The sequence below is a fragment of the Anomaloglossus baeobatrachus genome, chromosome 1 (assembly GCF_048569485.1).
Source record: "Anomaloglossus baeobatrachus isolate aAnoBae1 chromosome 1, aAnoBae1.hap1, whole genome shotgun sequence".
Classification (NCBI taxonomy): Eukaryota; Metazoa; Chordata; class Amphibia; order Anura; family Aromobatidae; genus Anomaloglossus; species Anomaloglossus baeobatrachus.
Window position 1 is genome coordinate 902,138,194 of NC_134353.1, and position 17,097 is coordinate 902,155,290.

Below are 17,097 nucleotides of genomic sequence, written 5' to 3' on the forward strand. Positions count from 1 at the left end.
CTGCAGTGGCCATTGAGTTGTATGGAACAGCGCACCTAGTGTTAGAAATGTCAGTGCAAAAAAGGGTCATCAATGTAAAATACAGCCTATATAATGACAATAAGCTCCAAAAAAACCCCCGAAAAAACCTGAAAAATACTTTTTTTTCCCCTTAAGCAAATTCTGAGACCTCGTGGACAATATAGGTGTCTGATATCACAGTGCTACAGGACAACATAAATATCTGCATATAGGGGTGTGAATGTCAGGGCACAGGATGACCAGCTGCACAATATATGCAAAGCGTTTGCAAACCCCCCCCCCCCCGAATGTGATGTTAGCGTTGGACTGCGTTGCCGAGGGCCCATCATTTATGGATTCTGGGGGCCCAATGTTTACTTACATGCAATATCTGACCTTGTCAAGGCTTCTATATAGTAATAAACTGGGTACCTTGCTAAAAAAAAAGCAATGGGCTGCTGCCCTTGTCTGTATATGTTGCAATAAGTGTACTACAACAAATACTGTTGTTGTGAAAGGCCCACCGGGGAATACACCGGTTTCCCAGTGGGCCAGTCCGAGACTGTTCAATGTGAATCCGAGTGATATATCAATAGCTCTACGCATTTCGTGTCCATAATTATACATCCAAAATCATTGTCTACCCCCAAAACACTTCTTGTGCACCATGACCCGTACAAGAGTGGAACCAATGTTAACAAAAGGATGTCAAAAGAGCAAAGACTGGCTTAAATAGCTGCATTGTAGGGCATAGATTCAGAGCTTGTAAATATGGATGCAGAACCTCTCCCACCCTTCGCAGATGTGTGAAGGACTGATCATAACGAATGAAGCATTTTATTAATGTTAACAAGAAAAAAAAATAATAATTTACTACATATTGCACTGCAAATAGTTAGGGACTCTCTTCTGGTCCCTGGTAAAAGTCAGACCTCTCCATGTCGCCAAATCCTTGCACATCAGATATGCAAAACCAAGTCGGCCATTAGGACGGAGTTATACATGATGCTGGTAAGTCGCAGGATTTTTTTTTTTTTTCATTCCTATCTCAACCGTTAAGTGGAACCCCCCCCAATTATTTTAATTATAGAGTGCAAATAAAAACCTCAATCCGTGCGGTGTCCTAATACATAACCAACACGCGACTGAGCACACGACTCCCCGAGCTCCACATGTCGACAAAAGTGGGGGTCAATGATCAATGTCAGCTCCGACCGTGCCCTCTTTGTTTCTCCTGAGACATCTGCCCAGACCCACCTCCTGCCAGTTGGCCCCGTAAAAGCCCCCTGTATGCTGTGTAAACAATAGCAGCCAGTCGGCCTCGCACAATACACGTCTGTACTGCACCCACAGTGACAACGTCTTAGTGCGTGCGCTGCGGCTCATACAATATGCTAACGAGATGGCGGAGGGGGGTCACTCTCCTGAAAAAGGCAGCTTTCCCTCCCCCCTTTTTGCTGAATGAGTTCTTAAGCATGCTATTGGATTTATTAACACGTGTGGTTCCTTCATTATCTTCTTCGTAGAAAGGTTGGCGAGTCCAGTTGGTACATCCTGGTTTACGTCAGGGTGGCGAGACTTCCCCCTACCCTAAAGATTGTGTCCAGTTGGCTGTTGCCCCCTTTTCCTCCACGTGTCAACCAGTAAGTTTCTGGATAGTCTTGTTGTAGTACTGGGTGATGCTCGGGGTCAGGGGGTTCCAGCTGTTTGCATGCAACTCAATGACCTCCAGCAAGAGAGACCTGGTCAACATGGACTCGGTGGGACACAGCATCTTGTCTCGTGCAGCGGCCAGCAACTCAGTCATCATCTCGGGCAGCTGTTCCTCCAGCAGACGTCCAGTGCTGTGCAGCTGTCAACAGAGCAGAGGTTACAAGTCGCATGTTAAATGGCCGCCCGTCTCAGACGCCTGTGTCTCCGGCTCAGCTGGTGCATGAATGCGAGACACAGAGACTGGGGAGAGGACATGAGTGACTGACTGACATAGATAATTGCCCAGTGTGTTAGTTAGCGGTCAGGCCAGTGACAGAGTCTCAACCACAGGTGGACGTGGCTGTCACAGACTATCACATATCCCACAGTTACATGCCCTCTGTGTCACTCAGTAGTCATATACGACTGTGGTACCACCACTGTGGGCTGCTTTATCATTGTGGTAGGACCTAAGCTATGCAATGCACATAGAGAGACTCTGACCAGTCTATGGTGGACAACATAACCCTGACCGACCTATGGTGGACAATATATAACCGTGACTGGTCCATGGTGGACAATATATAACCGCGACTGGTCCATGGTGGACAATATATAACCGTGACTGGTCCATGGTGGACAATATATAACCGTGACTGGTCCATGGTGGACAATATATAACCGTGACCAACCTATGGTGGACAAATATATGACCCTGACCAATCTACGGTGGAAAATATATGACCCTAACCGACCTATGGTGGAAATATATGACCCTGACTGACCTACGGTGGACAATATATGACTCTGACTGGTCCATGGTGAACAATATATAACCCTGACTGGTCCATGGTGAACAATATATAACCCTGACTGGTCCACGGTGGACAATATATGATCCTGACTGGTCTATGGTGGACAATATATGATCCTGACTGGTCTATGGTGGACAATATATGATCCTGACTGGACTATGGTGGACAATATATGATCCTGACTGGTCTATAGTGGACAATATATGATCCTGACCGGACTATAGTGGACAATATATGATCCTGACCGGACTATAGTGGACAATATATGATCCTGACCGGACTATAGTGGACAATATATGATCCTGACCGGACTATAGTGGACAATATATGATCCTGACCGGACTATAGTGGACAATATATGATCCTGACCGGTCTATGGTAGACAATATATGATCCTGACTGGACTATGGTGGACAATATATTATGTCTAGATCCAAACACCAAAGTGGATGAAGATGCTCACCTCCATGGAACAACACAGAACCGCGTCCTCCTTCACGTCGTAAGACTGTAACAGCTGTAGGGAGAAAAAGGTTAAAAAATGAGTAAATATATGGGTTCAAAAAGAAGGAGGTCAGTCAGTGAGGAAAACACACTGTATGAGGAGCAACGGGTAATAAATGTGTCTGTACAGGGTTCACTCTGTACAGTAGTCCGCAGAACAAGAGTGCAACAATATTGGGCTACGTTCCCATGATCCGTGTGCAGTGTTTTTTTTGCTGTGTCCAAAACGCTGTGTTGTACAGTACAAGCAGAGTGGATGGGATTTATAGAAATCTCCTGTGCACTGTGCTTTTTACTGTAGCATAAACGGACCTGCGGCGTGGCTTTCTGCGCCGCAGAATGTCAATTTGTACTTGCAGATACGCGAGTGTTCTAAGCGAGAACACAGCGAAACTCCGCAGCGTTCCAAACCCTGATCATGGGCAAGTACTGCTATGTTCTTCCGCGGTAGGGATGACACGGTGACTACAACGCAGCGTGTGCGGATCATGGGCAAGTACCCTTATAGGACACCACTACCACCACCTTCACATGAGAATAAGGTCGGCCAAATTTGCCAATTTTGGCAGAACCAGACATCCACTTTAGGACAAGTTTCATTCTGTGTACTGCATCTACCACGCTTTTGTGTCGGCATCAAGAAGATAGTCACCACCGGAACGGAGGCCTCATGGAGAAAACAGCGACTCAGTTTTCCTTATTTTAGTGAATGGCTCTGTTGGGGTTCCCATCAGAATCCCATTTTTGGGAATATAGACTGAAATCCAGACACAAAGCTCAGTACAGAGAACTGGAGGAAGTGAACCTAGCCTAAGATGTATTAGGGTCTCCCAACTCTCCTGAACAGGTGTCTCCCAAGCACCACTCCATCCATTCGTGCATCTTGGTGAAGCCATCCAAACGCTGGAGAGCCAATCCAATATTGTAGTATCACTAAAAACTCCTTTATCAAATCGAAAAATCTTTATTGGTCCCAATGTACACAAGGGGATAAAAACAGCAACGTTTCGGCCAACGCAGGGCCTTTATCAAGCCATTAAAAAGGTGTACATATGGGTCTCCCAACTCTTATGGGAGAAAAAGGTTGGGCATATGGAATCACACCATGTGATCAAGCAACCACCATCGGTATCTGACAGCAGCTCTCTCCCCATTTATAACACTTGCTCAGTTACATTTAGGTGTATGGAGAAATGGGAAATTCTGTGGATCGTCCTCTAAGGTGCAAGGGCACTTAGTATCTTCCAGACACCTCTCTTGGCAACTTTTCCACTTTGAGAACCAAAGGATGGGACATTATGAAATCCAATATGCCTCATCCTTCTCTCTTTTTCCAGGCAACAGCCACGAAAGAAGGGTCAAGACAACTTGTTTCCCATTAGGTAGACATTCCCAGTATGTTGCATCGTGCTTGAGTATAAAGGACTGGAGTTGTTTCCAGTTGGAGAAAAGCTGGCTAATGGATCCGGACTGGTTAGGTAAATTGTCCTCCCCTGACGCCCCTAACAAAAACTCATCTTCGCATGAAGCATTACCTTTCCGCTTCTGGAGTTGTGTCAGGACAAATATCATGATTGACTTTGGAGCACTCTGTCGGGAGAGGTTTATACCGTACATATCTATATTTGCCCATCCAGTGGTTGTAATGTGGGTTGACTGTTGCGGATTCAATGCACAATTGTGATACCTAAGGGCTGCTCTGGGCAGTGGTTCTTTGCTCCCGGCTCTCACCAATTAGTCACCATAAATAGGGGCGTATAGATACAACTCTATTAGATAATCCAATAGAAAAAGAGAATTGTTAAAGACCCGCCTAATTAATGCGGCTGGTGTGATTATTGGTGATCACTGGTCTTCCTGCTCTCCAGATCAGAACGGCACCCAGAGCCGCTGCCAGAAAGAAAGCAAAATGGAAAACTCTGCCCCGGGTCATGACGAAGGCAAAGAATGAAGTAAAGGTTTTTCCTATAGGAGTCTGCAATGTGCCGCAAGTCTGCAATGTGCCGCAAGTCTGCAATGTGCCGCAAGTCTGCAATGTGCCGCAAGTCTGCAATGTGCCGCAGAGGGCAACGTATCCATGATCTGGGTTCCAAACTGTGACTAACAAGTCTACTGACGGTAAGGAGACACTACACTAGCACCTGACCTATATAGATTGATATAGGGAGGCTGCTCCATGCACAAAGCCCGGGGCCGAGGTTCTTCAAAGTAGCCACCTTTTGCTTTCATTACTGCTTTTCACACTCTTGGCATTCTCTTGATGAGCTTCAAGAGGTAGTCACCGGAAATGGTTTTCCAACAGTCTTGAAGGAGTTCCCAGAGATGCTTAGCACTTGTTGGCCCTTTTGCCTTCACTCTGCGGTCCAGCTCACCCCAAACCATCTCGATTGGGTTCAGGTCTGGTGACTGTGGAGGCCAGCTCATCTGGTGTAGCACCCCATCACTCTCCTTCTTACTCAAATAGCCCTTACACAGTCTGGAGGTGTGTTTGGGGTCATTGTCCTGTTGAAAAATAAATGATGGTCCAACTAAACGCAAACCGGATGGAATAGCGTGCAGGTAGGTACCGGGAGACTAGGTCACAGATGTATGGAGGAGACAGGTTGTGGATGGCTTTGTTTGTCATGGTTAGTGTTTTGAACTGGAGTCGTTGGGCAATGGGAAGCCAGTGAAGGGATTGGCAGAGAGGAGAGGTCGGGGAGTAGCGGGGGGAGAGGTGGATTAGCCGGGTAGCATAGTTTAGAATAGATTTTAGGGGTCCGAGACTTTTAGAAGGGAGGTCACAGAGCAGGTGAATGATGACACACACACAATACATTTCAATGCCTGTGTGCAGACAATAAAAACGATGCACTAATTTACAAAGTCAATTTAAAAAATTTCCCTTAAGTTTCATTGTACAATAAATAAGCTGAAATGACTTGAAATTGGGAAATCCCTATATTCCCCGTCCGTCCGATGCAGCAGTGAATCATTACATGGCCGCTCCTCGCCTCGTATATACATGTGCGCCGAGCACAGCACGCTGTCAACATTTATGGCAGATTACATGTTAAATCACTTTTCCAAATGTATTCCTGAAAGCACTTGGGACTCCTCCAAGACTGGTCGGATGTCTCCAGGGGATGGAGGAGAGTAAGAGGGACCGATCCGTGCCAGGTCCCCGAGGACACCTCCGTACCAAGTATAAGCTCTGCAAAAGGGGCTACGTCTACTCCAGAGCTGCACTCACTATTCTGGTCTTCATCTATTTAAGGAGGCGCTCACCTCCTCCCGTTCTTATGGCCAGCTCTATAAAACCAAAAGAAGACTCAAAACTCTATTGAGACTAGGACCATTGTATTGTATGGGGAGCCGCTCGTCACACTAAAGGCAACCATAAGGGTTGAGTAACCTGAAGCTGCTGGCAAGGACCGTGCCATTGGATGACTATCTAGTTTACGCAGGTACTCCAACTGGTGGAGGAAATCAATGATTGGGCATGTGGATTACAACATGCCTGATCCTATGATCCTGCCCACTCTTCATTAAAAACCACAAGCACACCTGGCCCAGTCATGCCGCAGATAACCTTCCACAGGCATGTAGTCATAGTCTTATTACAGATCCACAGATTTTAGCTTCCTGACAAGGTAATTTTCTTAGCCTATCTGGTGCACGCTGGTAGACCGACACATTTTGCCCACTCTTGTACCAACATCAGTGCAGGCCAATGTAGGGGTAATTAGGATGGATCAATATGGAAATAAGAAGGTTTGGATGCACTAGAGTAGATACTGGGGGCCTCATGTGGGATCCCCACAATGTGCCTGAGGAGGAGCTGGAATGGAGCAGTGGTCACACTACCTGCAGATTCATTTATGGTCCACGGCTCCGTGCTTTGCTGGATTCACAATGTGCGAGTGTAACCACAGCTCCATTCATGGTGCGATCGAGTGATGCTAACGATTTGAGTCCTTTAACGTCTTTGGGAGACCCATTTTTTAAAATGGTCATAGGTGAGGGCACGTCAGTGGTCATTACCTGTCTCAGGCAGGTATAGATAGGACACACAAGGACTCAAAAAGGGGGGAATTAATGGACCAATGTGGAAAAATAGGGGGTATGGAGGCACTAGATACAGGGGGCCTCACCTCTGAGATCCCCACAATGTGCCTGAGGAGGAGCTGAAATGAATCAGTGGCCACACACACCCTGCGGACCCATTTACGGTCCATGTCTCTGTCCTCGGCTGGATCCACAGGGTGTGAGTGTGACCACCGCTCCATTCATGGTGTGATCGACCGGTGTTAACGATTGGGGAGCTCAGGATCCCCATTCTAGTGATCCATGGTGATTAGACAATGTCCTTTAGGAGACCCATTTTTTACAGCCATGGGTGAGGGCACGTCAGTGGTCATTACCTCTCTAAGGCAGGTATAGATAGGACACACCAGGACTCGGAAAGGCTCCCCGGTATTACTCCTCATCGTGCCGAAAACTTCACAAAGGAAGGTGATGAAACCCAGCCAGCTCTCCACATCAGACTTGTGCAGCTCTTCTCGTACGGAGAAATCTTTCTGCAAAACACACACACAAAAAAAGTCATAAACAAATTAACCACAAGAGCCAGAACCACGAGACAACGAAAGGGGAAACTGTGTGTAATCAAACAGCAAAGCGAACAGGAACCGGTCACAGACAGACGTCTGCTTCACTTCTGGAATAAAAGGGGAAACCAGTAAACCCCAAGTGCGGTCGGTTACAACAGAAAAATCTATTTGTCAGTTTTTCTGCTATTTCTTCACTTCTCATGATGGCAAAATGTTCAACGGTCACCGAAAAGTCAACGGGTTCCTCAACTTCTGGATCGGTCATGTGTAATATGTAATAGTGGGAGATATTGCAACAAAGAAATGTTGGAAACCTGCTCCGTCTAAGGGTCTCCATTACACAAAAGGAGTTACCCCCTTCATGCTGCACGGGCAGATTTGGGAATGGTGGCATCACTTTGGCACCATCGTTAGGCTACTGTATGGCACTGTCTATTGGGCACTGTATGGAGCAGTAAAGGAGGCCAGCGCCGAGTACGGAGGAGCACAATGAATAGGATACCGTTGTTATTTGGCCCCTGTTGAGTTATTTTGGCACTTTATGGACACTGCAGAGGTTATTAGGGCTCAGGATAGTATGGTGACCCTATAGTGTATTATTATATACTTATTAGAATAGTTCTGGAATCATGCGTAAAGTGGTTTTCCCCATCACTAAGCAATGTCATAACGATGTGATCGGTGGGGTCCAATCTCTAGGTCTAAAGACGTCCCTGTGCAGTGGCTCTCAGCTATTGTCTCTGCCCCAAAACCACCACCATAACCCTTTAATTTTAACTTTCTGAAGTATAGAAAAGTCTTTGCTGTCCCAGGTCAAACATTGTGTGTGCCAAAACGCCATATGCAAATGATCTAGGACTAGTCCAGGGGGTTGGTGGTAAATCACTACCCAGGACTAGTCCAGAGAGGAGATCGATTCTCAGCACTAGTCCAGCAGGGAGATTGCTTTCCAGGAGTTCAGCGGGGAGATCGCTTCCCAGGACTAGTTCAGAGGGGAAGATCACTTCCCAGGACTAGTTCAGAGGGGAAGATCACTTCCCAGGACTAGTTCAGAGGGGAAGATAGCTTCCCAGGAATTTTTCCAGTGGGGAAGATCGCTTCCCAGGACTAGTCCAGCGGGGAGGATCGTTTTCCAGGACTAGTCCAGCAGGGAGGAACGCTTCCCAGGACTAGTCCAGCAGGGAGATCACTTCCCAGAACTAGTCCAGCAGGGAGATCGATCCTCAGGACTAGTCCAGAGGAAGGAGGGGGGGAGGGGGGAATCGCTTCCGAGGACTAGTCCAGCAGGAAGGGGGCAAAGGTGGGGGGGGGGGGAGAATTGCTTCCCAGGACTAGTAAAGAGGGCAGATCAATTCTCAGGACTAGTCCAGCGGAGAGACTGCTTCCCCTGACTAGTTGAGTCCTAATATCTGCATTCATGCACCCAAGGCCCAGGGTATGATAGACCTCATTCCCTGCTGTCCAAGTCATTTCACTGCTGCAAATCTTGCACCAGCCACATCCTCTCAGCGTGTATCCTGCGCATGTGTGCAGTGAAGCCGGATTACTCTCCCCGGTGTCATCACACATGCTCTTGGCTAAGGCTAAGTTCACACATCCTGTGTTTTCAATCCGTCAGGTCCGTCAGCAACGGATCAGTCATTTTCAAGATGTCAACTGATGCAACTGATGTGTTTTTCACAGGATTCCTTTCACAGGAATCCTGTGAAAAAACGGATCAGTTGCGTCCGTTACATCCGCTGTGCATCCGTTTTTTGACGGATCAGTCATGATCCGTCTGTGCTTGGGACAGCCCAGTGGGCGTGCCAAGCATGCTGGGCATGCTCAGTAGAGCATGACGGAATCCTGCGCTGGATTCCGTTGTAAGACGGATTACGACGGAATCCAGCACCATAGACATGCATTACAAGCTTGACGGATGGCGACGGATTCCTGCGCGGCGCGTTAATTTTGACGGCCCGAAAAACGTTACATTCTGCGTTGCTCCCCGCTCGGCGGTCAGTCAAAAACGACGGACCGCGACGCAGCGGATGCAACGCAGGGTCATCAGTCGCAATCCGTCACTAATAGAAGTCTATGGGGAAATACAGGATTCCTGCAAAATATTTTGCAGGATTCCGTAATTCCTCAAGGCTACGGATTGTGACTGATGCAAAACACAGGATGTGTGAACTTAGCCTAAGACAACAGGGACATTACTAGAAAACAGTTCAATAGCTCTAAAGTGTTATGGCAGTGGTTTTGGAGGCAATCGGGAAAAAAAAAAGCAGTGCAAGACCAGTGCGGCAGCCCATTCTTCTCTGGAATATCAGAGGTCCTAGGAGTCGGACCCCCTTGAGATCACAAATTTTAGCAATAGATCACTTTATGTAAGGGGGAATGACCCTTCAGATATACACATTACGTAAGATCTGGGTACTGCTATTTTTAAATTCATCAACGGTGGATTTTTGAAGTGTTGGAGACACAGTGAAAGTGGACATACTGCAAAACATTAATGTTGACCAAAATTTTATCAATCGGGAGAGTGGAGTAAGCCCCTGCCAGACGAAGCTGAAAAGATTGGGCATTGAAATTAAGATTCCCGATCTTTTTCTCCACGGACATCATCGATTCGGAGGGAGAGGCCAGGAGGCCCTCAAATTATAAATTATTGTATGATCGCATAATGCAGATTCGGACCTTTCTTTTTCTGCTGCAACTTTGTAATAAATATTTATCTAATCTCTGAGCTGGATTCACAGCTACAATGCTCAGTACTGCAGCATAATGTCCTCTACTGCTGCTGCTGTATTCTAGTAAGTGACTGTAGCTGTGAATCCAGCACTGGGGATGAGACAATGGTCAGTACTATAGCATAATGTCCACTATTGCTGCTGCTGTATTTTAATAAGGGATTGTCTCTCACCCCCAGTGTTGGATTCACAGCTACAATACTCAGTACTGCAGCATAATGTCCACTATTGCTGCTGCTGTAATTTAGTAAGTGATTGTCTCACCCCCAGTGCTGCATTCACAGGTACAATGCTCTGTACTGGAGCATAATGTCCACTATTGCTGCTTCCTTAGTCTAATAAGTGATTGTCTAACTCCCAGTGCTGTATTCACAGCTACAATGCTCAGTACTGGAGCATACTGTTCATAAGCAGCAGCATGGAGGACATTATACAGCAGTACTGGGCAGTGTAGTTGTGAATTCAACAAAAAGGGGTGAACTCAGCTCTTTTAGAATTTTAGAAAGTGTTTTTCTTATCCCCAGTGCTGGTTTCACTGCTACAATGCATACTGTTCAGAAATAGCAGCGTGGAGGACATTATACTGCAGTACTGAGCAGTGTAGCTGTAAATTCAACAAGGGGGTAAATTCAGCTCCTTTACTATTCTAGTAAGTGTTTTTCTTATCCCCAGTGCTGGTTTTACAGCTACAATGCTGAGTGCTGTTGTACAATGTCCTACATTGGTGCTGCAGTATTCTAGTAAGAGTTTTTCATATCCCCTTGTGCTGAATTCCCAGCTACACTGCTCAGTACTGCTGTATAATGTCCTCCATGCTGCTTCTTCTGAAAATGTACTACATAGAGACTACATAGAGACAGGAGAGCTACATAGAGACAGGAGAGCTAAATAGAGACAGGAGAGCTACACAGAGACAGAAGAGCAGGAATCCCTCATGTCTGTGCGTGCTGTGTATGGGAGACATCATGGCAGCTAATCTCCACCCACCAGCTCAGAGGCAGAACAGCAGGAGCCCCTCATGTCTGTGTGTGCTGTGTATAGGAGACATGATAGCAGCCAGTCTCCACCCACCAGCTCAGAGACAAGAGAGCAGGAATCCCTCATATCTGTGTGTGCTGTGTATAGGAGACATGATAGCAGCCAGTCTCCACCCACCAGCTCAGAGACAAGAGAGCAGGAATCCCTCATGTCTGTGTGTGCTGTGTATAGGAGACATCATAGCAGCCAGTCTCCACCCACCAGCTCAGAGACAAGAGAGCAGGAATCCCTCATGTCTGTGTGTGCTGTGTATAGGAGACATGATAGCAGCTAGTGTCCACCTACCAGCTCAGAGGCAACTTAAAATTAGTGATTAGGTGCAGAGGGGAAAACTGCAAGATACAAGTCATAAAACAGTCATAACTATTGTTAGTCCTCACGTACATAAAGAACATCATGCGGTGCCCTACAGTTACCCTATAAGGTCTATGGGCAGCTACCTGGGTCACATAGAATCGCACCTGCTGTGGCCAAGTATGACACTGAATATAACCCATCTACTAAGACAACATATTTCTTTTAACAAGTTTGTTATATACATGAAAAGCATTTACTTATCTCTGCAGATGATTTTTTTTAGGCTATGTGCACACAGTGCGTCTTTTTGACGCTGCGTTTTTGGCCGCCAAAAACGCACAAAAACGCACCTGCGTCGAAAAAACGCACGCGTTTTGCCGCGATTTGGTGCGTTTTTTTGCTGCGTTTTGCTGCGTTTTTGCTCACTGCGTCTTTATGCGTTTTTTTATCAGTGAACAAAAAAAAAAAGGTCTGATGTCATTTCCTTCTTCAATGTGTTCTTCATTCTCCACTAGTGTATGCAGAAGAGCAGACAGCTGCAGAACTACAAGGCTCAGCATCCTCCATCCAATAGTGTATGCAGGAGAGCAGACAGCAGCTGTCGAACTACAAGGCTCAGCATCCTCCTTCCAGGACTGTATGCAGGATTTCTTTGCCCCCCCAAACAAAAAAAATGACGTGGGCTTCGCCATATTTTTGTATGCTAGCCGGGTACAGCAGGCAGGTACGGGCTGCCCCCAACCCCCAGCTGCCTATTTGTACCCGGCTGGGAACCAAAAATATAGGGAAGCCCTTTTTTTTTTAAATTATTTCATGAATTTCATGAAATAATTTAAAAAAAAAAAATGACGTGAGCTTCGCCCAATTTTTGAGTCCAGCCGGGTACAACTAGGCAGCTGGGGATTGGAATCCACAGTGCAGGGTGCCCATGCTTTCTGGGCACCCCCGCTGTGAATTGCAGTCCCGCAGCCACCCCAGAAAATGGCGCTTTCATAGAAGCGCCATCTTCTGGCGCTGTATCCAACTCTTCCAGCTGCCCTGAAGCCGGGTGGCTAGCTGGGTAATAATAATGGAGTTAGGGCTAGCTGTATATTATCAGCTAGCCCTAAGCCCGAAATTCATGGTGTCACGCCAATATTAGACATGGCCACCATGAATTTCTAGTAAAGATAAAAAAAAAAACACAACACACAGAAAAATATTTTTATTAGAAATAAAACACAACACAATTAGTGACTCCATCTTTATTGAAATAAAGAACCCCCCTCCGCAGTAATCCTGGGTCAGGGTCCCGCGACGTCCAATCCGGATCCAATATCATCTGATCGGTTTGCTGGAAGGCAAAGCGATCAGATGATGTGTCAGGATCAAGTGCCTGAATCCCATCACACATCAGCTGCTTGTATAAAAGCCGATTATACAATCAGCTGATGCATCGGTGCAAAAAAAAAAAAAAATAATACTCACTTATGTGCTGATTACCGGCAGCTCCTGCAGCGATGGGGCGGGAGTCTGATCCTGTCCGATCGCTGCAGCAGCTGCCGGTAATCAGGGATGAAGTCTCCTGACGCATCCGCTGATACCGGCCGGGCGCCCGCGTCACCGCGATACTTACGATCACCTGATGCGTCAGGTGACTGCATCAGGTGATCCATCGCCAGGTCCTGCATCCATCGGAGCTTTCCCGGCCGTCTGCACACAGCCGGAGCGGCGGTACCGGGAGGAGATGGGAGCGGGCATAGCACCGGCAGGCTGCAGACAGGTGAGTATTGACTTTTTTTTTTTCTACTGTTCACTTTTGATTTCGCAGCCGCTTCCACCTCCCGCCCAGACATGGCGCCGCACGGCAGCATACATGCACAGGACGGGAGGTGGAAGCGACGGTGACGGTACCGGGAGGATTCACGCTTCTGTATTTACTGACAGAAGGAATCCTCTTCCTGTACACGTCACTTTACTACCCACCTCCTGCGTTTATAGCTGCGTTTATGGTCTTAGAAACGCACCAAAACGCAGCTATTTGCGTTTCTCATTGCGTCTTTCAACATCCCATTGCACTCAATGGATGAAAAGCGCAGTGAAAAACGCGGGAATAATTGACATGCTGCGTTTTTGTGGTCACCACAAAAACGCAGCTGAAAAAAAACGCTGTGTGGGGACAGCAAAAATGAAAACTCAGACTTTGCTGGGGAAGCAAAGTCATGCAGTTTTGAGGCCAAAAACGCACCCGAAAAACGCGCAAAAACGCCGAGAAAAACGCACTGTGTGCACATAGCCTTAGGCCTTGTGCGCACTAGGCGTTTTTGCCGCGTTTTTAGCGGCGTTTACCGCGTTTTGTGCTGAAAACGCAGTGACATTGCTTCCCCAGCAATGTCTATGGGTTTTCAGAAGTGCTGTCCTCACACAGCGTTTTTTTTTTAGCTGTGTTTTTGTGGTGACCACAAAAATGCAGCATGTCAATTATTTCTGCGTTTTTCACTGCGTTTTTCACCCATTGAGTTCAATGAGATGTTCAACAACGCAATGAAAAACGCATATAGCCGCGTTTCTATGACTAAAAACGCAGCTATAAACGCAATGGGTGGGCAGTATAGTGACGTGTACAGGAAGAGGATTCCTTCTGTTGGTAAACACAGAAGCAGGAATCCTCCCGGTACCGTCACCGCTGCCTCCACCTCCCGTCCTGTGCATGTCAGCTCCATGCGGCGCCATGTCTGGGCGGGAGGTGGAGGCAGCGGCGAAAACCAAAGTGAACAGTAGAAAAAAAAAAATGTCATATATACTCAACTGTCCGCAGGGTCCCGGTGCCATGCCCGCTCCCAGCTCCTGTCCCGGTACCGCCGCTCTGGCTGTGTGCAGTCTCCACGGGGCAGGACCTTGCTTGCAGGACCTGGCGGTGGATCACCTGATGCAGTCACCTGACGCATCAGCTGATCGTAGTCTCGCCGGCTTTTTCGCGCCTGGCCGGCTATTAGCTGATCCTGCCGTCAGGGGACTTCATCAGCTGATTACCGGCAGCTCCTGCAGCGATCGAACGGGATCAGACTCCTGTCCAATCGATCGCTCCAGGAGCTGCCGGTAATCAGCACAGCACATAAGTATTTTTTTTCTACTGATGCATCAGCTGATTGTATAAAAGCCGGTTATACAATCAGCTGATGTGTGATGGGATTCAGGCACTTGATCCTGACACATCATCTGATCGCTTTGCCTTCCAGCAAACCGATCAGATGATATTGGATCCGGATTGGACGGCGCGGGACCCTGACCCAGGATTACTGCGGAGGGGGGTTCTTTATTTCAATAAAGATGGAGTCACTAATTGTGTTGTGTTTTTATTTCTAATAAAAATATTCTTCTGTGTGTTGTGTTTTTTTTTTATCATTACTAGAAATTCATGGTGGCCATGTCTAATATTGGCGTGACACCATGAATTTCGGGCTTAGGGCCAGCTGATAATATACAGCTAGCCCTAACTCCATTATTACCTAGCTAGCCACCCGGCATCAGGGCAGCTAGAAGAGTTGGATACAGCGCCAGAAGATGGCGCTTCTATGAAAGCGCCATTTTCTGGGGTGGCTGCGGACTGCAATTCGCAGTGGGGGTGCCCAGAAATCTTGGGCACCCTGCACTGTGGATTCCAATCCCCAGCTGCCTAGTTGTACCCGGCTGGACTCAAAAATTAGGCGAAGCTCACGTCATTTTTTTTTTTTAATTATTTCATGAAATTCATGAAATAATTTAAAAAAAAGAGGCTTCTCTATATTTTTGGTTCCCAGCCGGGTACAAATAGGCAGCTGGGGGTTGGGGGCAGCCCGTACCTGCCTGCTGTACCCGGCTAGCATACAAAAATATGGCGAAGCCCATGTCATTTTTTTTTTCTTTTTGGGCAAAAAACTGCATACAGTCCTGGATGGAGGATGCTGAGCCTTGTAGTTCTGCAGCTGCTGTCTGCTCTCCTGCATACACTAGTGAATGGAGGCTGCTGTCTGCTCTCCTGCATACACTAGTGAATGGAGGATGCTGAGACTTGTAGTTCTGCAGCTGCTGTCTGCTCTCCTGCATACACTAGTGAATGGAGGATGCTGAGCCTTGTAGTTCTCCAGCTGCTGTCTGCTCTCCTGCATACACTAGTTCTGCAGCTGTCTGTCTGCTCTCCTGCATACAATGAACATTTTGAAGAAGGAAATGACAGACTTTTTTTTTTTTTTTTTCATCAACAATCTTTAATGGCATTGTGCACTGATTAAAAACGCAGTGAGCAAAAATGCAGCAAAAAACGCACCAAATCGCGGCAAAAACGCATGCGTTTTTTAGCCGCGGGTGCGTTTTTTGAGACAAAAACGCACATAAAAACGCAGCGTGAAAAAAACGCCTAGTGCGCACATACCCTTAGTCTGTTTTCTAGCGTCTTATCGCCCATCTCCTGACATAATAGGAACATCACATTATCTGATCGTTTCACTCAAATCAGAGAATTTCATCAAAATAAATTCAAGAGGAAAAGCTTTATACAGCGTTATCAAAACCTGAAGGGGGAGGAAAAAAATAAAATATCTTCTGTCCAGAGCTGCCACAACTCACAGGATTTAAAACCACAAATGATCCTCAGACGTCTTCAAGAAAGTCCCTAAGTGGCCAAATCATTATCAGAAATGGCAGCGAGCCATCAACGCGCGAATGTATAACAATACCAATTGTGGTGTTAAGCTGTTCTTACACATCTAGATAAGATATTAACTGTCTGATATCACATTTCTCTGAAATTCACTGTAAATGACAGATAGCCCGTATTCATCCAAATTAATATTAAAAGCAACAGTCACCTCATATTACAGTCTGTATATGACCACAATCTGTAACGTAGAGTCACTGTGTACATACATTACATTACTTATCCTGCGTTACCTCCTGTATTATACTCCAGAGCTGCACTCGCTATTCTGCTGGTGCAGTCACTGTGCATATACATTACATTACTTATCCTATACTGATCCTGAGTTGCATCCAGCATTATACTCCAGAGCTGCACTCACTATTCTGCTGGTGCAGTCACTGTGTACACACATTACATTACTTATCCTGTACTGATTCTGACTTACATCCTGTATTATACTCCAGAGCTGCACTCACTATTCTGTTGGTGCAGTCACTGTGTACATACATTACTGATCCTGTACTGATTCTGAGTTATATTGTGTATTATACTCCAGAGCTGCACTCACTATTCAGCTGGTGCAGTCACTGTGCATATACATTACATTACTTATCCTATACTGATCCTGAGTTACATCTAGCATTATACTCCAGAGCTGTACTCACTATTCTGCTGGTGCAGTCACTGTGTACATACATTACATTACTTATCCTGTACTGATCCTGAGTTACATCCTGTATTATACTCCAGAGCTGCACTCACTATTC

The 17,097-nt window shown here is 46.6% G+C and overlaps 1 protein-coding gene across 1 annotated transcript in view; it reads right to left on the minus strand.

Moving 5' to 3' along the window:
• Nucleotides 1-821: 821 nt before the first annotated feature.
• The window catches only part of CTIF (cap binding complex dependent translation initiation factor), a 225,439-nt gene continuing 209,163 nt past the window's right edge, over nucleotides 822-17,097 (minus strand). The window contains 3 exon segments of the mRNA XM_075327260.1: nucleotides 822-1,852; nucleotides 2,971-3,024; nucleotides 7,415-7,570. Of these exon segments, the coding sequence (XP_075183375.1) occupies nucleotides 1,637-1,852; nucleotides 2,971-3,024; nucleotides 7,415-7,570 (426 nt within the window). The 3' untranslated portion in view covers nucleotides 822-1,636.